This window comes from Melanerpes formicivorus, unplaced genomic scaffold (genome assembly GCF_026170545.1).
Source record: "Melanerpes formicivorus ecotype bairdi unplaced genomic scaffold, bMelFor1.0.p_v2 SCAF_148, whole genome shotgun sequence".
NCBI lineage: Eukaryota > Metazoa > Chordata > Aves > Piciformes > Picidae > Melanerpes > Melanerpes formicivorus.
This window is the reverse complement of record NW_027142500.1, coordinates 433,681-449,478: the sequence shown is the minus strand read 5'-3', so window position 1 is coordinate 449,478 and position 15,798 is coordinate 433,681. Positions and strand designations below refer to the sequence as shown.

The 15,798-nt window shown below is 45.7% G+C and overlaps 1 protein-coding gene across 1 annotated transcript in view; it reads left to right on the top strand.

Moving 5' to 3' along the window:
- Window positions 1-15,798, top strand: part of BMPER (BMP binding endothelial regulator) — a 209,491-nt gene that overhangs the window by 144,578 nt on the left and 49,115 nt on the right. The window contains 1 exon segment of the mRNA XM_068168656.1: window positions 4,536-4,872. Within this exon segment, the coding sequence (XP_068024757.1) occupies window positions 4,536-4,872 (337 nt within the window).

The following is a 15,798-nucleotide window of genomic DNA, read 5'->3' as shown; positions in this document are numbered from 1 at the left end:
CCCTTCCAACCCTAACGATTCTATGATTCCCTCATCCTTTAGAGACTGCCAGTTCTTGAGGATGCCTTTACCGTGAAAAATCATGCAGAACAATGGATGGGAGTTCCCAGCATGGGAAAACTCAGTGTGTGATGTGCATAAATCCAAAAGGGGTTTTTTTAAGATGTACTAGAGCGTGTAGTGTGCCAAGTGAAGAAATCAAGTAACAAGTTGGTTAAGCATCATTCAAGGAATGGGGAAAGTTGGAAAGCCCTGAAAAGTAACTCAGAGAATATTCCTTTTCTTCATCCCCAGATGGGACAGCTGCTGCATCCTTTGGCTTCACATTTCTGTAATTCTGATCCTTGTCCAAGTGAATGGGAAACTCATCCATTTGAGGAGGGGAGGGAAGGGGAGGTATAAGGCACCAAGAAACTCTCCCAAACAATTTCTGTCTGCCACGGAGACCATTTCAGACATCGCTCCCTAGCATAATCCTGTCTGTCAGAGCTTTTGTTGGTTTACAGAAAACAACTGAATTTTCTGCTTGCAAGCAAACAAAAAAGGGAGCACACTGCACAATGTGGCCAGGCTGTGACAAAATTCTCATGCCTGTAGAAGTAAATGCCCTTCCTTGTTAACTGCACAGGGCATCAGCTCTGTTATGGGCAGAAACGCTTAGCCTGCTCATCAGAGCTGGAAATTACCCTTCCACCTGAGCAATTACAGCAGAGTACAGTGTAATTAAACAACAGCCAGCTAGAGGAAAGTGCATCCTTTTGTGGCAGTTAAACTGGTAGTGAGTTGCTGGAATTAGGAAGAAGTTCTTCACAGAGAGAGTGATTTGTCACTGGAATGTGTTGCCCAGGGTGGTGGTGGAGTCACCGTCCCTGGAGATCGTCAAGAAAAGCCTGGATGAGGCACTTAGTGCCATGGTCTAGTTGATTGGCTAGGGCTGGATGATCTTGGAGGTCTCTTCCAACCTGGTTGATTCTATGATTCTATTCTATGAGATCCAGTAGCTGAAGCTGGACCCTCTGTAGTTTAAAATCTGCATATTATATGCTGAGATGAAAAGTCCTAACTTCATGTCTTTCTTGTTGGCAAACCTCAAGTTCACAGAGCAGCATGTACAGAGCAGATTCACTTAACTTTCACAGTGGACACACAAATATTCAGGAGAAAATCAGTAAGTCTTGGCTGGAGGAAAACATAAGTTGCAGAAGGCAAGTTAAGATGGAATCATCAGGCAGCCTTTTGCAACTCTGCTTGGAGTCAAGGGAGCTCATTTGGGGCAGAAATTCAATACTGCCTTAAGAACTGGAGTGGTTTTGCTAAAGAGAACTGCCTGAGAATTTGGATCTTGGTGCTTCAGGCTTTGAGAAAGTTTATATGATTCACAGGTCTGAAGAAATCTTAGTTTATAACTTAATGACAAGGTCTTTCTAAATGCCAGCACGGCAGTATTAATGTAATGTCTGCAAACCAAGCTGTGTTTTGTTTTGTTCAGCGTTGTCAGAAGCAAAAGACAGCTGGGATTTGGATTTGTCCAGCAATGATAATGGCTGCAGAAGCTTAAAAGGCAGCTGTCCCCCTTGCCACTGTGCTGGCCTCCTTAGCAATTGTAGCTTTGCACAATTTCTCAGTTGACTGGGTGTAAAGTGCCTTTGGAGGACATAGTGGCCCTCTCCATGCTGGCTTTGTTAGATCATCTGAAACTACTTTCCTGCATAGTCAGCTCAGGACAACTTTTGCTATCACTGCTACCATATAGTGGTAAGAAACACAGAGTCACAGAATTAACCAGGTTAGAAAAGACCTCCAAGATCATCCAGTCCAACCTATCACCAAGCCCTATCCAATCAACTAGTCCATGGCACTGGGTGCCTCATCCAGGCTTTTCTTGAACACCTCCAGGGACAGTGACTCCACCACCTCCCTGGGCAGCACATTCCAATGGCCAGTCTGTCTTTCTGGGCAGAATTTCTTCCTAACATCCAGCCTAAACCTCCCCTGGTACAGCTTGAGACTGTGTCTTCTTGTTCTGGTGCTGGTTGCCTGGGAGAAGAGACCAACCCTCACCTGGTTACAACTTCCCTTCATGTAGTTGTAGAGAGCAATAAGGTCTTCCCTGAGCCTCCTCTTCTCTAGGTTAAACACCCCTGGCTCCCTTGGCTGCTCCTAATAGGCTGTGCTCCAGACCTCTCCCCAGCATTGTTGCCCTTCTCTGAAAAGAAAACACAATGCAACAGACTGCAGTGACCAATAGTGGAGAATTATCTGCCTAACCTTGCTGGCTAAATCATTCCCCAAACTTTTGGGGCCATGGTGTGAACCACGGAGGCCCCAGGACAGCGTGTCCCGATAGCAAAGCACCCATTCTGTCGCCAGGATTGCTCTTGGAGCCTCACCCTGTTCCTCTGGGGTGCAAGTAGAAATTGTTACAGGAGACAATGGGATGTGCTGCTAAAGGAAAGGTTCCAGCTTTGAAGTGAGTCACTGGTATGTTAATTAGTTACATGAGGATAGGACAGGATTTGGATGATATAGTGACAAGCACTGATTTACAAGAGGAAAGGGTGGTGCTAAGCCAGCCCACACAGCAAATGTTGAGAGCTGGAGCAAAGCCCTGGTGCTGCACTGTGCAGTGATACTGTTTGGTATTCTTGGCCAGGCAGAGAGAAGAGGGTAAAATCTCCATTACCCCGTTTAAAAGCAGGTTCCTGTGTTTTATCCTGCTGCACACAAGTGCTTCATGGAAATAAATTGAAGTCAACAAAATTATTTGTGGTCTCCAGACGCAGGATCACTGCAGACATGTGAAGCAGTAGAATCATAGAATTGTTAGGGTTGGAAGGGACCTCAAGGATCATCTAGTTCCAGCCCCCCCTGCCATGGACAGCAGCATTCATCAGACATTAGAAATAACTTTAGAAGGCCATTTTGGAGTAGCAGTTAAGCAACAGTAATTCTTGGGGGTGTTTTATCCCATAGGATACCAAAATGTCTTGCCCTTATGAGGTACATATTTGCTCCTCAAAGGATGGAATTCATTTAATTTGCAATTGCCCATGTGATTGTAAATTAAATGAAGTTCAGTCTCCACCTGATCTCTAGGCCCTTGTGAGTACCACTGGAAACAGAAAGACATTCTGAAGGGAGTTTATTCCCTCTGCCGTAGACATCTGTCTTGTGACCCATAGCTGCCTGTTGGTCTCCATCAGAGAGAGAGCCCAGATGCTGGCCTTAAGCTGGACCCCTAGCTTTTAGCTGGGGACAGGCAAGATGGATTTCACCCACAAAAAGCAATTTGGGTTTTGATGGATGAGAAGTGCCCAACCTTACTGTCAAACTGATTGCAGCAGAGCACTTAAATCCCAGTCACCCATGCAGGTTAGATCTTTACCAGCATGCCTCGCTGTTGCTGACTGGTGAAGACAGCTTCAAGAGGTGGGTTGGTTGGTTAATTAATGCCTGGAGAATGAACAGCCTGCATGCAGCTCAGAATGCCTTGCACTAGTTTTAATCCCAGAGTAAAACTTGTCTTTTAACAGCTTTTGAGGCAAGGAAAAGATGTTTTCCACAAAGTCACCACTGGTGAAGTCTTGTGGAGTCCTTTGTATACCCATGACCTGTGCAATGGATGACAATAGCTGAAATTCTGGGCCCTCTGTGAAATTAGGTAGAAATTTGCTCAAGCAAATTCAAGCAGAATTTTGCAATTAGGTGTTGAAAGGCCTTGGCTTCAGATTTTTGAGGACATTCCCTTTCATTAGCAAGGAGGAGCAACAATAGACAGGTGTGATTTTATTGTAATTGACGTGGCCAGCAGGTCAAAGAGAGGTGATTCTTCCTCTTTATTCTGCTCTTGTGAGCTCCCACCTTGAATACTGTGTCCAGTTCTGGTGTCCCCAGAATAAGAAGGACACAGAGCTACTGGAGCAAGTCCAGAGGAGGTCACAAAGATGATCCAAGGACTCGAGCAGCTCTGGTATGAGGATAGGCTGAGGGAACTGGGGGTGTTCAGCCTGGAGAAGACTCCAGGGGGATCTCAGAGCTGCCTTAAGGGATCCTGCAGGAAGGCTGCAGAGGGACTATTCATCAGGATGTCTAGAGACAGAACAAGGGGGAATGGTTTTAAGCTGAGGGAGGGTAAGGTTAGATTGGATTTTAGGAAGGAACTCTGCAGTAGGAGGGTGGTGAGACTCTATAATAGGTTGCCCAGGGAGGCTGTGTCTGCCTCTTCCCTGGGGGTGTTCAAAGCCAGGTTGCATGAGTCTAGTTGGGAGGTGTCCCTGCCCATGGCAGGGTGGTTGGAGCAGATGATCTCTGAGGTCCCTTCCTACCTAAGTCATGATTCTATGACTGTGATTTAAGAAGTACCAAACTTGCCAGAGTGAGTTAAACAGAAATCTAACATTATCAGAAGGAAGCCAGAGCCTTTGATTTAGGTTCCTATGAACACTTTTCATAAACATGCAGTGCAGCTTGCTATCCTAAATTTCTTCTTCTTTTTTTGCTTGTTTGTTTGTTTTGTGTGTGCATCTCTTTGTCAGGCTTGGAAATCTCATGGGATGGAGACAGCTTCGTGGAAGTCATGGCTGCACCACACCTGAAAGGCAAACTCTGTGGTCTGTGTGGCAATTACAATGGGCACAAGCGAGATGACCTGATTGGAGGGGATGGGAATTTTAAGTTTGATGTGGATGACTTTGCTGAGTCCTGGCGTGTGGAGTCCAATGAATTCTGCAGCCGGCCGCAGAGGAAACCTGTGCCCGAGCTCTGTCACGGCACGGTCAGGGTGAAACTCCGAGCCCACCGGGAGTGCCAGAAGCTCAAAGGGTGGGAGTTTCAGAGCTGTCATTCAACGGTGGATTATACTACATTTTACAGGTAAGTGTGGCTTTGCTGTAGAGGGAGAGAGTAACTTGCTGTGTGAGGAGGAAACCCACACAGTTGGCCCGGTTTCAGCAGTGCTTCAGCACATACCTTGACCTGTTTTTGCTGAGAATTACTATACAGGCTTAAGGTTACACGGTCATAGAATCATAGAACTGTTTGGGCTGGAAAAGACCTCTGAGATCGAGTCCAACCAGCAAGACCTGTGATCCAGGTTAGAAAGGACTTCTGAGATCACCAGATGCATTTCTGAGTCAGGAATCAGAAGACTGTCCTGATCTAATATGAGGAGAAACTGGGGGAGCTGGGGTTGCTTAGCCTGGAGAAGAGGAGGCTCAGGGGAGACCTTCTTGTTCCCTACAACTACCTGAAGGGAGGTTGTAGCCAGGTGGGGGTTGGTCTCTTCTCCCAGGTAACCAGCACCAGCACAAGAGAACACAGTCTCAAGCTGCACATGGGGAGGTTTAGGCTCGAGGTGAGGAGTTCTTCCCAGAAAGAGTAATTGGCTATTGGAATGTGCTTCCCAGAGAGGTGGTGGAGTCCCCATCCCTGGAGGTGTTTAAGAAGAGCCTGGATGAGGCACTTGGTGCCATGGTTTAGTTGATTAGATGGTGTTGGGTGATAGGTTGGACCTGATGATCTTGAAGGTCATTTCCAACCTGGTTATTTCTATTCTGTTTTATTCTAATGAAGATCTGAGCAGCCCTAAGTGAGAAAGGCAGACAGGATTGTGGCCAGCTACAGAAAAAGTACTTTTGGAGACTGAGGAGAGAGGGAAAAGGGACTTCAAAATATTTTGGTAAATGCTTTCTGATTTCAAAGTCAGTTGTGAAGCTGAGGCTGCCTTGAACTGCTGTTGCTCATGGTCCAGAGAAAGGCGTCTTCCCAGAAGCATTTTGCCAAGTCCTTTATTGAAGCAGGGCTATTAAATATTACTGGATGGCGTAGTTTGTGGGTTGGCAGTTTGAAAGGAGAGAGTTAACAGCTCAGTGCATGCTCACTCTGCCCTGGGAGCAGAGGAAGGCAGATGAAGAGCTAGAAGCCTTGTCTGAGCGACTTAAATTTAAGAGTTTGGGTTTTTTTTTCCTATAACTTTAAAATGCTTCCAGTCAAAACCACAGAGACATCATTTCTGTTCTTTAATTGGCATGAGTTTATTTTCCCCTCAGTCAGTAAATAAAATGGCTTTTTCTTTTGATTGCCTGACATAAAAGATAAAAGCAAGCCGAGTCACGGGTGCAGGATGGCGGGGATGGAGCTGCCTGATCTCTGCGCTCCCAGCTTTCCCCACTTGTGCACATCTGCAGAACTATTGCAGCTTCTTAGGGAAAGCTTTCTAAAAGAACTCCATTTCCCTTCTGAATTGATTTGTTTCCTTTTCTTTTGCAATGAGACAGACTTTTATCTACCCCAGCAGAATACGTCTGGGACCAGGAAACGCTGGGAGAAGACACCCGGCTTGGCTTGCAGGCTGTGTGGTTTCTGCATTGGAGTTTGTTGTAGTGTGTCCCTGTGCGAGGAGCCTGGCAGGGAGAGAAGATTATTTCGTGTGCAGGTTGCAATGCTTTATCTTTTCCTGTGGCTGGAAGCACAGCAGAGAGCACTAGGGAGGCTAACATACACACACACAGAGGGTCTGTTGAATGCATTTCAGCAGCATTCCCATCTCACTTCCATCGGTTTCTAAAGGTGAGTGATGACAATGCAAATGGAAAACAGGCGCAGAGAGATTTGTTTCATTTCGCAGTGGATCTTTTGTCCCTTTTCTAAAGTAGCTCATGATTAATTTAGTGCAATACACTTCCTGACACCACAGCAGAAAATGATTTATATTTTGGCTACAGCAGCCAGAGGGGGGGAAAAAAAATCCCCGACCGACTCTTTACATGCTTGCACACAACAATTACTGTAGAGTATTTCTGTTCCTTTGAAATATCTTCTATTTGTGCTGGAAAGACAATGAAATCAAGCAAGCAATTAATTTTCTTGTGTCCTTTTTTTTTTTTTTTTTAGAAAAGCCTCTTTCTCCTTAAGGAAACTTTATGCTGTAGAGCCCATCCTATTCTGTCAGGAGTAGCTGTTCGTGTGCTTCCACGTAGATGTTGCCAGCTGGTAGAATGTTCAGCTCTCAAGGGAGCAATCAAAGATAAAATAGAAATTAAACTTCAATAATGGCATTTAGTAGAATGCCACCTCTGCTTAGAGCCTGACAAAATTGCAGAAGCAATTTATTCAGTGATCATGGCCAGTTTTCATGCTGGGAAAGTCCTGCAAGGAGATAGTGATTACGGGACAGGACTTCTGGGAATGTTTCTACCCTAAATCTTTGCATATATAAATCTCTGTGGTGGCCAGTCACTAGTGGTGTGCCCCAAGGATCAGTGCTGGGTCCTGTGCTCTTTAACATCTTTATTGATGATCTGGATGAGGGCATTGAGTCCATCATCAGTAAATTTGCTGATGACACCAAGCTGGGGGCAGGAGTTGATCTGCTGGAGGGCAGAGAGGCTCTGCAGAGGGACCTCGACAAGCTGGACAGATGGGCAGAGTCCAAGGGCATGAGATTGAACACATCCAAGTGCCAGGTTCTGCACATTGGCCACAACAACCCCATGCAGTGCTACAGGCTGGGGTCAGAGTGTCTGGAGAGCGGCCAGGCAGAGAGGGACCTGGGGGTACTGGTCGATGGTAGGCTGAACATGAGCCAGCAGTGTGCCCAGGCATCCAGGAGGGCCAATGGCATCCTGGCCTGCATCAGGAACAATGTGGCCAGCAGGAGCAGGGAGGTCATTCTGCCCCTGTACACTGCACTGGTTAGGCCACACCTCGAGTCCTGTGTCCAGTTCTGGGCCCCTCAGTTTAGGAAGGAGGTTGACTTGCTGGAAGGTGTCCAGAGAAGGGCAATGAAGTTGGTGAGGGGTTTGGAACACAGCCCTGTGAGGAAAGACTGAGAGAGCTGGGGTTGCTTAGCCTGGAGAGGAGGAGACTCAGGGGTGACCTTATTGCTCTTTAAAACTACCTGAAGGGAGGTTGTAGACAGGTGGATGTTGGTCTCTTCTCCCCGGCAGCTAGTACCAGAACAAGAGGACACAGTCTCAGGCTGTGCCAGGGGAGGTTTAGGCTGGAGGTTAGGAAGAAGTTATACACAGAGAGAGTGATTGCCCATTGGAATGGGCTGCCTGGGGAGGTGGTGGAGTCACCATCATTGGAGGTGTTCAGGAGGAGACTTGATGGGGTGCTTGGTGCCATGGTTTAGTTGTTTAGGTGGGTTGGATTGGTTGATGGGTTGGACGCGATGATCTTGAAGGTCTCTTCCAACCTGGTTTATTATTATTATTATATATGTAAATATAAATAGGATATAAATGTAAATAAGATATAAATATAAACATAAACACAAATATGAATAAGATAAAAATATAACAATAAATATAAATATACCTATGGTGGAATGGTTTCAAGCTGAAGAAGAGGAAATTTAGAGTGGATCTAACCTGATGTTTCTAACCTAAATCTTTGCATATGTAAATCTCTGTGTGTCTATAAATATAAATGTAAACATAAATACTATACACATTTAAATACTATAAAAATATAGCTATAACTATAAATAATATAAAAATATGACTCTAACTATAAATATACACATGGTGGAATGGTTTCAAGCTGAAGAAGAGGAAGTTTAGAGTGGATCTAACCTGCTGTTTGTAACCTAAGTCTTTGCATTTATAAATCTGTGTGTGTCTATAAATATAAATGCAAATATAAATGATATAAAACTATAACTATACCTATGTGGGAATGGTTTGAAGCTGAAGAAGAGGAAGTTTAGAGTGGATCTTAGGAAGAAGCTCTTCAGTGGGAGGGTGGTGAGACTCTGGAATGGGCTGCCCAGGGAGGCTGTGGCTGCCTCTTCCCTGGGGGTGTTGAAGGTCAAGCTGGATGAGGCCTTGAGCGGCAGAGTCTAGTTGGGAGGTGTCCCTGCCCATGGTGGGGAGGTTGGAGTGGATGAGCTCTGAGGCCCCTTCCAACCTGAGCCATTCTACCATCCTATGAAGAAGCAGAGATTTAGCTGCATGGTTGTGGGGTGAAGAACAGCTAACTCCTAAGCTGGACCCTGACAGATCTGTGACATGTTACCCTTGACCCTTTTCTTGATGGTGTGACTTTGCTGCCTTGCTGTTTCTCTGCTAAGCTCATGGTAGAAAAAGTACAATGTAAGTGCATAAGGAAAGATTTAGAAATACTCCAGGCTGGCAGACTAACAGCTTTAGCATCTAATTTTATACTCCTCTTTTAATTCTTTGTTTTATAATTAGACACAGTTTATGGGGTTTTAATTGTGCTTTGTTTTGGTTAGTTCTGTGTTGGTATTTTGGTTTCTTCAATGCATTGCTCATTGTTCAGTACTTATGAGTAACACCCTAAAAATATCCCTTAAGGTTGAACTTTATGAGGGCAAGCTCATTAAAGAGGGGAATTATTTTGAATTTCTGTGAGATTTTGGCAAAGTCTGGGTGAAAAAGAGATTAGCAGTGACAATCATCACTGTTGCCCCTTGTCTGTTTTGATATTTTAATATGGCTAAGCATTCCAGGTTAGTCCTTCCCAGAAGGAAAAAAGAGAAAAAGTTACCAAGGTTACTCAGTAGCAGGTTTTTAGAGGTGTTATTTAGACCATGCATGTAGTAAATGAGTCACCATCACTGGAGGTGTTTAGGAAGAGACTGGATGGGGTGCTTGGTGCCATGGTTTAGTTGATTAGATTGTGTTGGGTGATAGGCTGGACTTGATCATCTCAAAGGTCTTTTCCAACCTGGTTAATTCTATTCTATTCTAAAGCTTACAGTGGGACCCTGGAAGCTGCTATTGAGTACAAGCAGCACTTAAAATAGGTTACAAGCAGCAGTAAAAATAGGTGATATAATCTGAATTTCTCATGCTGCTGTTAGCAGAAAAAGCTCTATTGCATTATCAAGTAATATTGTGGTACTATTGTCCTGAGTTAACACAGCCCACTCTCACAAGCCCTCCTCTCTCCCCACACAATAAGGAAGGAAAATAACACAAAAAGAAACCTTACAGCTGCCTTCCAATAGCTGAAGGGATCCTACAGGAAGGCTGCAGAGGGACTTTTCATAAGGGTGTCTAGAGACAGGACAAGAGGGAATGGTTTTGTGCTTGTCTGAGGCCAGACAGATCCTCTCTTGCCCCTGAAAGGGCTAAAAGAATGACACTCACACAAATGGATTGCAAAAGTGATGGAAAGTTTAAATGGAAAAGCAGTTAGTGTTCTACAGAGGCTACAAAGCTTAAGAAGCTGAGAGAGAGTATGTTCAGGTTGGATCTTAAGAAGTTCTTCAGTAGGAGGGTGGTGAGGCTCTGGAACAGGCTGCCCAGGGAGGTTGTGGCTGCCCCCTGCCTGGGTGTGTTGAAGGCCAGGTTGGATGAGGGCTTAAACAGCTGAGTCTAGTTGAGAGGTGTCCCTGCCCATGGTGGGCAGGTTGGAGTAGATGATCTCTGAGGTCCCTTCCACCCTGAGCCATCCTATGATTATTGTTGTGCTTTTAACAGCCAACAGCAGAGCAAATAATGAATTCCTCTTTTCCTCTTTTGCAATTGCCCTGCAAGGTGCTTTTTTTCCTCAAATACTCAAATTCAATGATATTTGGCCTTTATGGCAAACAGTAATTAACATAGTAATGGCCTCTTTTGTTTGAATCTGTTAGTCAGATACACTCAGGAATTGCTAATCTACTGCAGCTCTTGTCTTAAAGGTTCCTCCTAGTGAATGTGCAGACATTACTCCATCTTAGCCCTTGGTTAAGCAGCTAATGAGTTTCTATTTCAGTTAACCAATTAACTTGGTGCAGGTAACTGCTGCAGTCTTGAAGCTTTTCTAGAAATATCCTCTTAACCAGAGGAAAAAACTATTGTTAAGAGTTAGAGCATAGCTTGCAATGTAAAATGTAGTCCACCAGCTCCCTGTTAAGTTTGGTAGCTATGCCATAAGTGGCAGCAGAGAGCGTGTGAGCTGTAGCATCACTAATTTAATTAGGAGCTCTGTTTAAGATGAGGACCAAGGGTTTGTGGCTTTGAAGCACAAAGTTGGAAGGTTAGTTTTGGTTTTTTCCCCCTGTTAACAATGCTGCCTGACAGCTGTAAAATTCATGTGGCTATGCCCCTATGTTCACTCAGCACGCCAGTGCAGAAGAAATGCAGGCTGCAGAATGACTTCAGAAAAGCCTGTTGCAAGTGTTAAAGGGGTGGGTGGTACTGGGAGCTCTGGAGGCTTCTGCTGGCTGCCAAGGGTGTGTATTGCAAATTTCTCCCCACAAGGTTGTCTGTTCCTGGCCGTGCCATATGGGCATAGCAGTTGCCTGTGCTGTTCCAGCTGGAGCTGAGTTGCTCCAGGGCTCATGCACAGTGTAACTGAAGGGCATCTGTAAAGCGCTGGCTGCTCACGAGGATGACTCCTCTCCAGGCTCCTGCTTCGGCCTCCACTGACCCCTGAGCACAGCTGGCCTGTCCCACCCCTTCAAGACAAGCCAGATGTTGAGAAAAGGACTGATGGCATGAAGCTGTGGCAGGCATCCCTGGCACGGAGCAGAGGTTGTTGCTCCCACTCACCCTTGTGCTAAGGTAGGGGTTTTCCTGTGCCTGTCAGACCGCCTGCCTGAAGCTGGCCCTGAGTCTGAGGACTAGCAGCAGTGTAACCACAACAGAGAGGAGCTCAGGATGAAGCAATTTACTCAGTTTCTTGGGCAAATTGTCAGTGAGCAGCTGTACAACCCAGGGAGCTTCTGGTTAGAAAGGAATGTGAAAATATTTGAAATAATACTTGTGCTTTTTGAAGCAAGACTGCAGCAGGACTCGAGTTTCCTGTCAGCTAGATGCCTTGCTTTCCACTCTGCTCTGGTTAGCATCTTTGAGTCTTCCATCCATTTGAAATTACCACTGGAGCCTTAGTTGCTTGCATTAAGTGCTTATGCATTCAGGCTTTTGGTACAGAGTGACTCTACTTTATATCATTCTACTCAGGCAAGAGGATCCTTTGCAGCTCTGCTTTGGAGAAAGGACTAAACCTTAAAGCATAGGCACTGGGAGAGGTGCTGTTCCCAGCCCTTCCAAGAGCACCGGTGCTTAGGAACACATTCTCCAGGCCTGTTTGGCTGGGCTGCCTGGTGCCTAAAAGAGATTTGCTTTTGGACCACAACAGAGAGTCACAGAATGGTTTGGGTTGGAAGGGACCTCCAAAGGTCATCTGGTCGAACCACTCTGCAGTGTGCAGGGACATCCTCCACTAGATCAGGTTGATCAGAGCTTTGTGGAGCCTGACCTTGAATATCTCCAGGGATGGGGCCTCAACTGCCTCCTTGGGCAACCTGTTCCAGTGTTCCACCACCCCTGTGGTAAAGAACATTCTCCTAACACCCAATATAAATCTCATTGCAAACCACTGCCCCTCATCCTATCCCTAAAGGCCTTTGCAAACAGTACCTCTGCAGCCTTCTTGTAGGTCCCCTTCAGGTACTGAAAGGCCACAATAAGGTCTCCCTGGAGCCTTCTCTTCTCCAGGCTGAGCACCCCTAGCTCTCTCAGCCTGTCCTCATAGGAGAGGTGACCTCAGTATCCAAAGCACTATCAGCAACTGTCAAACTTTGCTCCCCATATGCCAGTGATAAGGAATACTGCCAAAATGCCCCCTGTGTATACATCTATAGATCACCACTATTTTAAGCCCCCTCCTCCAAGGATTTTTCATCTGATGTAGCCAAGACTTGGTGCAAACTGCCAGAAAAACGCAGTTCAGATGTGAGGATTAGAAGTTTGGATCTGGACAAGTAGGTTGAGTGGTCAGAGAATAGCTCAGCTCAATTATCTGCAGATCCTGATTCCTCTGCACCTTTCCTCACAGCCTGGTGCAGTGTTTTTCGTGTAACCAAGCCCCATCCACTTGTGTCTGTTTAGAAAAGTACCTCAGGAATTTGGGGCTAGGAAACATTCTTTGCTTTGTATCAGTGGTTATTACAGCTGTAAAACATTGAAGCAGCGCCAGAGGATTCACAGATGGCTCCTTTCCTGTCGAGGTATTGGGAATGGGGGGGGGCCATGAGGGTGGAGAGGGCTCCAAAATCTGACAAGCCCATGGTGTTGGACAGACACCACTCACCTGGAACTGTCTGTGGCTTGCTTCCAGCCAAGAAGTGCATGCTTCCCACTGCCCCTCTTTGTGCTTCCCTATATGGAAAGCTAATGATTTCTCTTTTTTTGGTGGTGTTTTGGGGTTTTTATAGCAAGGAAAGATTGTTTTAATAGGAAAGCCAGATGAAGCAGCATAGCACTCTGTGATTAGAACCCAGAGAAGTTTCCCTTCCTTCAAAGGGTGGCATGTATGGAATGTGTTTGTTTTGCTTAACTAATTACACGATCTCAGCCCTGCCTGATGCTGCCCTTTTACGTTGGAGGAGATGTCATTTCCTACTGGCTGTAAGTGCAGTGTGAGGCTTCTCATCTTTCTTTTCCAGGAAAAAAAAACAACTCCATTTGTGATTATCAGGCAGGCAGGTATCTAGAGACTTATGGCAGAAACCTGCTTCTGCCTAGTAAAACTTCATTTCTTTCTAGTTTATTACCTGGCTCAATGAAATTCAAGTCAGGTGTTTCATAACCAAATGCTGTCTTCCTTATTGCCCAGTGTCTGACAGATGTGAGACTCTGCATGTGAAAATGTAAGATCAGCCTGACTGAGACAAAAGTGATCCTGAAGGATGGTAAGGGGAGGGAGGAGAGGGGGATGCAGCAAAAAAGCAGGATACCATAATGCCCTTACATTTGTCTATAGGGACTGCATTCTGAGAACTAGTTGTTCCTGGGTCACCTTTAACAGAGATTTGATATGGTGGTGGTGTTAATAAAGATATTGAACAGGATGGGGCCCAGCACTGATCCCTGGGGGACACCACTAGTGGGTGGCTGCCAGCTGAATGCAGCATCATTCACCACCACTCTCTGGGCTCTGCCCTCCAGCCAGTTCCTAACCCAGTGCAGAGTGCTGCTGTCCAAGCCACAGGCTGACAGCTTGGCCAGGAGTTTACACTAGATACAGATATAAGGAGGAAACTTTTTACAGTGAAGGTAATGAAACAGTGGCTCAGGTTACCCAGGGAGGTGGTAGGAGCCACATTCCTGGAAATCTTCGGGTCCTGGATCACAGATGACTTCACGTTGGATGGGGCTCTGAGCAGCCTGATCTACTTGAAGGTGTCTCTGCTCACTGCAGGGGGGGTGGACTAGCTGACCTTTAAAGGTCCTTGTAACTCAAAGCATTCTATAATTCTATGAAATATTTTTAATTAAAGCTGCAATCTGAAGGTGCCACTGTTTCATGGGAAGCATGAGTGTGCCCTGGAACCATCATGGCAAAACATGAGCACATCCCTGTTGCATCCACTAACAAACGTTCTTGGAAAGGGTCCTTTCACATCCTGGCGGCCCCCCCTGATGTTTCAGTAATATAATACCCTGCATATTATTTTTTTCTTTCAAAAGAAGAGGAGAGCAGGTGTGGGGAGGAACTGCTGGAAAAGCAGAGTGGTAGCCTCCCTTGTGGAAACCTTCTAAAAGATGCCTCTTGCTATTTGGTGCAACTTGATCCACTGCCAAAGGAAAAATGCTTGCTACACTGAAGTATTCTTTTTAGCTGAGAAAAAAAACCCTAAGCCAAACTCTTTTGGTTTTTTGAGAGATGCTATCAGAAAGGTTGTCAGCAGGTTACAAGCCCTGTGAGGAGAGGCTGAGGGAGCTGGGGTTGTTTAATCTGCAGAAGAGGAGGTTCAGGGGAGACCTTATTGCTGTCTACAGCTACCTGAAGGGAGGTTGTAGCCATGTGGGGGTTGGTCTCTTCTCCCAGGCACCCAGCACCAGAACAAGAGGACACAGTCTCAAGCTGTGGCAGGGGAGGTTTAGGCTGGATGTTAGGAAGAAGTTCTTCCCAGAGAGAGAGATTGGCCATTGGAATGTGCTGCCCAGAGAGGTGGTGGAGTCACCGTCCCTGGAGGTGTTCAAGAAAAGCCTGGATGAGGCACCCAGTGCCATGGACTAGTTGATTGGATAGGGCTTGGTGATAGGTTGGACTGGATGATCTTGGAGGTCTCTTCCAACCTGGTGCATTCTGTGATCATCAGAGAAAACCACCCTATGTCTCCATCAGGTACCACAGGATTTTAACTACAGCTGCTACAGAATCCAAGCCCTGCGTTCGATCTCCTTTTAATTGACCTCTAAGGCATGTTCACAGCAGAGCTTTCCTTGCTGGTCTGTTTTAATTTCATTTCACCTTCTTTTTTTGTTTTAATGTCTCAAGCTTTATTGCAGTATTGATTTTAAATAGAAGCCAGAGATGCTTAGCTGATGGTATTATGCCTATTTCCTTGGATAAATAATTCATGAAAGCAACCCATCACATCTCCTATTCTGCCTTGGGCAGAGGCTAGTAAGTGTTGCAAGGAAGAGGAAACCCACCCACCCTGGAGCTGGCCGGCTGTGCCCTGTCCTGTACGGTGGAGAAATCCCTGTCAGGCCCCTGAGATGATCAGTTTACATTTCATAGCATGAAATTTTAATTGCCTCTCCTTTAATGTGCATAACTTGCAAAGCCACTATATTTCAGCTCCTATTTTAAGCCTGCCTGCAGAATCTCCTGGCTAATTAGACACACAGCAAAGACGAAGGAGGGTGTTTATAAGCAGGCAAAGGAGATGAACTGGTGGGAAAGGTTTGAAAAACAAGCTTCACCTAATCCTCCTGTTATTCTTATGAGTTCATGTATGCTTCTGGCAGGATAACCAGACAAAGCAGGACGTGAGCTGTGACCAGGACCAAAAAATCTTTTCTCTAGAAAGTTTTGCTTTAGGAAGGT